This window comes from Solanum stenotomum, chromosome 1 (genome assembly GCF_019186545.1).
Source record: "Solanum stenotomum isolate F172 chromosome 1, ASM1918654v1, whole genome shotgun sequence".
NCBI lineage: Eukaryota > Viridiplantae > Streptophyta > Magnoliopsida > Solanales > Solanaceae > Solanum > Solanum stenotomum.
The window spans coordinates 66,379,578-66,387,744 of NC_064282.1; the positions used below are offsets into that span (position 1 = coordinate 66,379,578).

At 31.4% G+C, this 8,167-nt stretch overlaps 2 protein-coding genes across 3 annotated transcripts in view; both read left to right on the forward strand.

The window, feature by feature from the left end:
* LOC125853694 (RGS1-HXK1-interacting protein 1) overlaps positions 1–8,167 on the forward strand; it is a 1,101,770-nt gene that overhangs the window by 899,421 nt on the left and 194,182 nt on the right. Inside the window, exon 9 of one of the 2 annotated variants that reach the window (XM_049533424.1) lies at positions 1,611–1,622. The exons of the other annotated variant lie outside the window; for it this stretch is intronic. The gene's annotated coding sequence lies outside the window, so the exon portion shown is untranslated. Of the gene's footprint in view, positions 1–1,610; positions 1,623–8,167 lie in introns of those variants that run through there. 2 annotated transcript variants of the gene reach the window in all.
* Positions 5,344–7,125, forward strand: LOC125855479 (uncharacterized). The gene is made up of 3 exons (XM_049535203.1): positions 5,344–5,699; positions 5,808–6,563; positions 6,645–7,125. The coding sequence occupies exons 1-3, from the start codon at positions 5,344–5,346 to the stop codon at positions 7,123–7,125; spliced, it is 1,593 nt and encodes a 530-aa protein (XP_049391160.1).

Here is an 8,167-nt window from a genome sequence, read left to right on the forward strand (position 1 = left end):
TTCTAGTTAATTAGTTGATCAAAATTAAGTTTATATTAATTCCTAATTAAGTTTTCAAGTTATTATAAATTAGTTAAGTTTAGTATAGTTCTAATAAATTTATATTAAGTTCAAATTAATTAAGGTCAATAAGATTTTCAAGTACTACAAAATTCTAATTAAGTTCAACTAAAATCCAAGTTCTAATAAGAATAAAAATTAAGTTCTAATAATAAATTAAAGTCAACAACATTTCAAGTTCATATTCCTAATTAAGATCAATTTATAGAAAATTCAAGTTATAATTAATTATAAGTTCTAATTAAGTTGTAATTCAAATCCCTAAAATTACACATTATCACAAAATTTAAACTAAGTATCACTACTAGATGGACACAAACACATCATAAAAAGAAATTGTACTTCAACTTTAGAAATTTAGAAACACCAAACCTTATCTCCTACTTTGATGAAAGAAGCTTGTATCAACTTTTTTAATGTTGAGCTTCCTTAGTTGCCTAGCCCACAAAATCAACCCTTTCAACACTAGAAAAAGATTCAATAATTATTAGTTACTACGTGGCACAAACACACAGCAGCATCGAGATTCGTCAACTGCCTATTTCCTAAATGCGAGCCAATTTGAAAACAAGCATCAACATAGAAAAAGAAAGAGAACCCACATGAATAGATATCGTTTTGGAATTCAAACTTTAGCATTAGTCATATTGGAATACATACTTTTCAAAAATAAAGCCGCGTTTCAGTGAGTATTTTTGGCTTTACGGTAATGTATGTATAGAGTAGCCACCAAAAGTCAATCTTTGTTCGTTGACCAATCTATATTTTCACAGCAAATATAAATATAAATAGGTAGATATGAAGACCCGCATGAATAGATTGGAGAAGAATGAATTAAAATTAATCAAGTAAGATAAACTTACCCTCTTAATTTGTCACTGCCGCAGTGAGTTTTGATGTATACTCCCTATGTTTGTAGTTGTTGTCGGAGTTTGCTGTTGATGTCACCCACGCGCTGTTGTTGCCGCCTATGCGCTGTTGCTGTGACCTGCTGTTATTGTTGTTGATCGAGGCGGCGCACCGGTCGGGATGGTGGCGCGACCTGTGATTGCAGCGCCGGTTAGGGATGGGTCAGGAGTGAGAGAAGGGTGTGGCTGAGCCGGGTTCGTTAGTCGGAAAGGGGAGAGGAGAGGGGAACGGAGGAGGCGGCGGTTGCTCGGAGCCTGCTGTTTCGCGCGACTCGCCGGAGCTATTAGAGACGAGAGAGGCCTCGTTGTGGCTGCTCTTCTTTGAGAGGAGGAAAAGAATGAACAATATTTAAGGGTTTAGGTCTTTTAGATTGAAAAATAGGAAAGTGGGGAAGATTCAATCTAACCATTGATTAGATGAAGATGGACGACTAGGATTTGATCTCGAATTTTGATAGATGGTTGAGATTAAATGGAAATTAGAGTCTTGAAAAAAATTGAGACAAGAATAGGCTAAATTTGAAATCAACAAGTGGCTATAATTGAAATAAAGAATTTGAATTGAAGTAGCTAGAATTGAAACAGATTGAATAAGAAAGGACTAGAATTGAAATACAATCGAATATATTAGGCTACGAGTTAAATGATTTAAGAGAAGATTAAGGAGATGTTATTCAATTAATAAAATATTACACATATTAAAGAATTTTCATATAATTAAACACACCTAAATTTTTTTAAAAATTTAAATAAATAAGTAAAGTAATTATTTTGAGTTTAACTATCGATAAATATAATAATTTAATAATAATTTTTATAAATTATTGCATACTAAAATATGTAATTTTTAACCAAAATCGATTACAATTTTAAACCCGAATATGTTTTGAAAATACGTTTTAATCGAATAGCACTTCCGAAAGGGTTGTAGGTTTATCAAATTGAGTGTCAACAAATATCACAAAATCATCACTCACCGAATGAGGTCGATTTATATATATATATAATTTAACTACACATCAACAGAAGTTTAATTTAATAAATTTAATTTATCGATCAAGTTAATTTTATAAATTTAAATTATATAACTCCTAATAATATAAATTTAATTTTATTGATCAACAAAAGTTTATCAATATCAAATTTAATATATAAATCTCATTCAATTGATCATCGGTATTTCTTTAATTGATAATGTATTTCTTATCTAAACCACTGGTATATAAGACTTGATTTGTTAAACTACTCGAGGAGTATATATATATATATATATAATTTAACTACACATCAACAGAAGTTTAATTTGATAAATTTAATTTATCGATCAAGTTAATTTTATAAATTTAAATTATATAACTCCTAATTATATAAATTTATAATTTTATTGATCAACAAAAGTTTATCAATATAATATATATATAATTTAACTACACATCAATAAAAGTTTAATTTAATAAATTTAATTTATCGATCAAGTTAATTTTATAAATTTAAATTATATAACTCCTAATTATATAAATTTAATTTTATTGATCAAAAAAAGTTTATCAAAATCAAATGTAATATATAAATCTCCTTGAATTGATCATCGGTATTTCTTTAATTGATAATGTATTTCATATCAAAACCACTAGTATATAAGACTTGATTTGTTAAACTACTCGAGGAGTATATAATTAATCAATGTATTTCATACTCCGATAAAGTATCATTTACATGTCATCATAATTAGGAAGTGACCACTACACTTAACATCCATTCAATTAGATCGAACATACATAATAATACTATCTCGCATTTCATACTCGAATGGATTATATGTTACCTCTTCACCTTAACATCATGACATCAGATATTAACTTCATGATTAGACGATGGACTGATAGATTATGTACATTACTCTAGAAAATTAGTATAATTATCTCCTAATTCATATCAACGTAGTTTCATACTCTAAATATGGATTATAGATACTTTTTTATTTATTCCACGAATTCTAACTTTTTATTTATAAAAGTATACAAAATTGTTACACTTTTTGAACAATTAATTGTAGGTGTAAAATGAAATTTTAGTATTATGCACAATAGCAAATTATGATTATTAATAGGAATATTTTAAACAAACCGACCTCCGGATGTCGCTTTTATTAAAAGTAATTAGATTTAATAAAAAATACCGATGTCATGAGGTCGGTATCACATTAAATTTTAAGATAAATAAAAGTAATCATGTTAATTAAATAATATTGACATCGAGATGTCGGTATTTTATATTAAATTATTTTTTAACTTGTATAAAACCGTCATTCGGAAGAAGATTTATTTAAAGTTAATTGAAAATATTAATTTATTACATAATAGTTAATTTTACTGACTTCCGAAAGTCAGGATTATAATTTTTTTGTTTTTTATTTTACACAAAATCGTCCTCCGGAAGACGATTTAAATAAAATTAAATCAAAATATTTCTCAATTTTATTTTTTATATTTAATTGAGAAAATAATACCGACATCAAGAGGTCGGTTTTTATTGTAATTCATTTTCTGGGGAAAATTCCGACCTCTTGAGGTCAGAATTTGGTTTTCCCGCTTTATTTTGCATAAGTAGTCGGTTTTCATATCAACGTAATTTCATAGTATACAAAATTGTTATAGGTGTAAAATGAACCGACCTCTGGATGTCACTTTTAAAAGTAATAGATGAAATAAAAATACCGACCTCCGGATGTCGCTATTAAAAGTAATAGATGAAAAAAAAATACCGACCTCCGGATGTCGCTTTTAAAAGTAAAAAATACCGACCTCCAGATGTCACTTTAATTAATAGTAATTAGAAAAAATGCCGACTTCATGAGGTCGATATTTTAATTACATACTATTAATTTTACCGACATTCGGAAGTTGGTATTAGAACCGACATCAAGAAGTCAGTTTTTATGCAAAATAACCAAATTCCAACCTCAAGAGGTCGAAATTTTTTCGAGAAATAAAAATCGACCTCTTGATGTCGGTATTATTTTCTCAATTAAATATAAAACATACCGACCTCATGAGGTCGGTATTTTATATTAATTTATTTTTTACATACTATTTAATTTTACCGACATACGGAAGTCGGTATTATTTGTTTTTTATATTTAATTGAGATTTATTTGTTTAATACCGACATCAAGAGGTCGGTTTTTATTGTAATTCATTTTTTTCGAGAAAAATTCCGACCTCCATTTGAGGTCGGAAATTTTTAGGTCAGTATTCATTGTTTTTTTAGTAGTGATGATTAATGATTAAGGATTGTGGAGTTGCCCTTAAGTTTATAAGTTGGCAGTTTGGTCCAGTGAATTAAATGAGGGGTAAAAGGGTAAATGACTAAAACCTAATATAACCAATTTTGGTGGGTACCAAAATTGGAGGGAAGCCACCAGCTGTACCAAAGGNCCCCCCCCCCCCCCCCCGCCCCCGCCGTATTCCTCTTCTTATTCTTCTTTTGCTATGTTCTTGTTCTCTTCTTGCTTGATTGCTTGCCTTTCTTCTTCCTGTTCTCTTCATCTTCTTCTTCTTCTTTTCGTACATTATTGGTATTGGCTGCTAGTCCTTATTGAGCTTTTTTCTTCTTCTTTTCATCTTCTTGAATCAGATTTAGCTAATCTAATTAGTGGACCAAATTTCGCTCTGTATCAATTCGAATTACTTCATAAGTGATTGGGTTCACACACCATTGTTTTGGTAAGTAAAATTAACAGTTCTTTGAAATCATTCATCATCATCTAGGTAGCCGCAATTTTTTCAATAATTTGCATTCGCGTTTCCAACAAATGGCTACATATGTTGCAACATATAATTTATACATTTTGTCACAACATGTGATTTATGTTTCGCAATAGAATAGTTATATGTAGCAACATATGACTTACATTTTGCAACATGATAGGCATATGTTGCTACATATAATTTATTTCTTCATTAGTACTAATTGTTTTTTAATTAATTTCTTCAGGTACAATAAATTGAGGGATTATTTATAGGGATTGATTGTCGTGGTGAATGGGTCGAGAAGAAAAATCAATACATTTGGCGTTGGAAGGATGGTAAGAAACGGGGAGGGTCGGTAGGGATGACTGTCAAAAGAAATATTTTGTATGATGATTTTGTGAATTTCGTCATGAAAAAATGTGGATACAATTGTCAAGGGAAAGATCTTGTATGAGTTACATTCCCCATTTTTTACATAATGAGAAGGTCTTACCTTTAAAATAATTGATCAGCCTAGTTTGGTTGTTTATTTGGAAGGAGCAGAGAGACCGCCCATATTAAGAGTCTACGTGAATGAAAATCCTATCGAGGAGAATCATAATCTAGAAGAAGACCAACAAGATATGTTAAATGATGAATTTGATGATGTGGACATGAATAATCACGATGCTGAAATTGGAAAAGATGACGTTCCGGACTTTGAGAGCCACAATCCTCATACACCTATTGTTGGCAGCAACATTCCATGTTCTTCTCAATCATCACGTGTGAATAATGTTCGAGATGATGAAACCAATTTTTATAAGGGAATGACATTCAAGAACAAGGAAGAACTGGCAAATTCATTGAAAATTGCTTGCTTGAAAAAAGATTTTAGACTGAAAAAGGTGATCAATTCTCGTAATGTGTTTTCTTTTAAATGTTCATATCCGGAGTGCAATTGGTGGCTGAGGGCTGTGAAATTTACAAGTAGCGACAGGTTTGTCATTAGAATCTATAAAAAGTAGCATACGTGTGGTTCAGAGCATCTTACAAGCCATAATCCCCATGCCACGACAAAAGTCATAGGTAAGTACTTTGAAAATAGGTTTCCCAATGGTAAAGGCTCATCCACAAGAGACATGTCAAATCAACTACGCACAGAATTGGGTTGTAAGATAAGCTATTGGAAGATTTATAAGGACATGGAGCATGATAAGTCTAATGTTAGGGGAACACATGAGCACGGATATACAGTGCTTAATGCGTACTGTTATATGTTTGAAGTTGCAAATCCAGGAAGCAAGACGGGATTGTCGCACGATGAAAATGGGAGGTTCAAGTACTTTTTTGTATCATATGTCGCTTGGATAACTGGTTTTCAAGAAATGAGAAAAGTAATAGCCGTTGATGGGACATTCCTGAGGAGCAAGTATGAAGGAGTTTTGCTATCAGCGGTGGCACAAGATGCTGAGAATCATATATTTCTAGTGGCTTTCTATGTTGTGGACAAGGAATGTGATGCCTCATATGAATATTTTTTTCAAAATATGAGAAGCCTTGTAGATGATACTGATGAGTTGTGCATTATTTCTTATAGGCATCCAAGTATTCGAAAGATGATTTCGATTATCTACCATGCATCTCATTATGGTTGTTGCATGAGACACCTTGGGGAAAATATTCGAAATAACTTTCACAATTCAAAGGTAGAGACCCATTTTTATAAAGCAGCAAAGGCGTACGATAGATGTGAGTTCAATGAACATTTCAATCAAATAAGAGATCTAGTACCAAAAGCGGCTAAAACTCTTGAACGTATTGGATTTCACATATGGAGCAGGGCATTTTGCTCGGGAAATAGGTACATCATTGTCTATGCCATCTCGTTTAAGTTTATTGTAATTTTATGTGTTTTGATTGATTTTTATTTTTCGTTATGTAGATATAACATTATGACGTCAAACATCGCGGAGTCAGTGAATTCTATGTTTGATGTTGAAATAGAATTTCCCATTGTCGCTCTATTTGATGAAATAAACAGGAGATTTGCACTTTTATTTCACCAGAGGCATATGGAGCTAGTGAACTCTGCAAATAGATTTGTTCCTTCAATTGAAAAAGACATATCAAAGTATGTCAATGCGGGCAATAAGTTGTTGTCTCATCAAATCGCTAACTACAAGTTCAGTGTCACTGGTCATGGTGATGTTGCTGCGGTGGATCTACAAAGAAGAACTTGTACTTGTAGAATTTTTGACTTGGACAAAATACCTTGTCCACATGCCATGGCAGCGCTTCGAGCCCAATATGGTGTCGATTTTGGAAATCAGATTTATGAGTACTCCTCTCCATATTATTCAGTGGAAAAATACATAATGACATATTGTGAGGAAATTCACCCGGTGTCACCTGAAGATTCTTGAATTATCCCTTTGGATGTCATAGAGAGAAAAATACCTTCTCCATATGTTGATCCAAGCAAACCTGGAAGAAGGAGATATAAGAGACAGCGTGGAGTTGGTGAATCATTTCCAACAAGAAAAAAATAAGTGTTCCATATGTAGGGACTTTAGCCACAAAAGAACTACATGCCCAAATCGAAATGCTCCATAAGTGTTGTTGAATTTTAATGAATGTTCTTTTTTATTTGAGGATGATGTTCCCTATCTTCTTATCTTAATTTGAATCAACTTATGTTATGTTATTTATATAAGATGTGTGATTTATTTAATTATGTGTTGCTACTTACAACAGAATATTGCATATGTTCCAACATATGTCAATTATGTGTTAGATTTTACAACAGAATATTGCATATGTTCCAACATATGTCAATTATGTGTTACATGTACTACAGAATAACCCATTTGTTCCAACATATATTAATTATGTATTAGATCTTACAATATAATATTGCATATGCTCCAACATATGTCAATTATGTGTTACAAGTACCACAGAAAACACATCTGTTCCAACATATTTCTAATAAATAATTACGTGTAAGGTGTGTGAACCATCAATCAATAATTACTATCATTGGAACAACTTTCAAGAAAAAAATTCATTACAGCTCTTCCGATTTTACCCTTTTTTTCAAAAAAAATAAGCACTTTCATTTGAAACGTCAAAAGTTATGTCTCTTCTCTTCTGTTCGTCTTCAAAAGTTGCAACTTTTCACACATTTCATTTTCCTGGCATTATATAAGAACACAACAATAGAAGGTCCTTTCATTTAATTTCCTCCAAGATGGGAAGGAAGAATAAGAAATCTTCAAAAATGACTATGAGTAAAAAAAACTACATTGAATCCCTTCCGAGGAAACTACTAATTGATATCGTTGAAAGGATTGCTTCCTACTCCCTCAAAGATTTAATGAGGGTTAAATTAAGGTATGTATGTATTAAACAATTCTCGCTCTTTAGTTTGATTTCCTAACCATTTTATTTGATTTCTCAGTTCCA

Bases quoted from the DNA above. Each gene is read 5' to 3' on its own strand.
- LOC125855479 (XM_049535203.1), top strand. From the start codon at position 5,344: ATGTTAAATGATGAATTTGATGATGTGGACATGAATAATCACGATGCT. The intron at 5,700-5,807 runs GTTTGTCATTAG...CTTTGAAAATAG, and splicing joins AAATTTACAAGTAGCGACAG to GTTTCCCAATGGTAAAGGCT. The intron at 6,564-6,644 runs GTACATCATTGT...TTCGTTATGTAG, and splicing joins GCATTTTGCTCGGGAAATAG to ATATAACATTATGACGTCAA.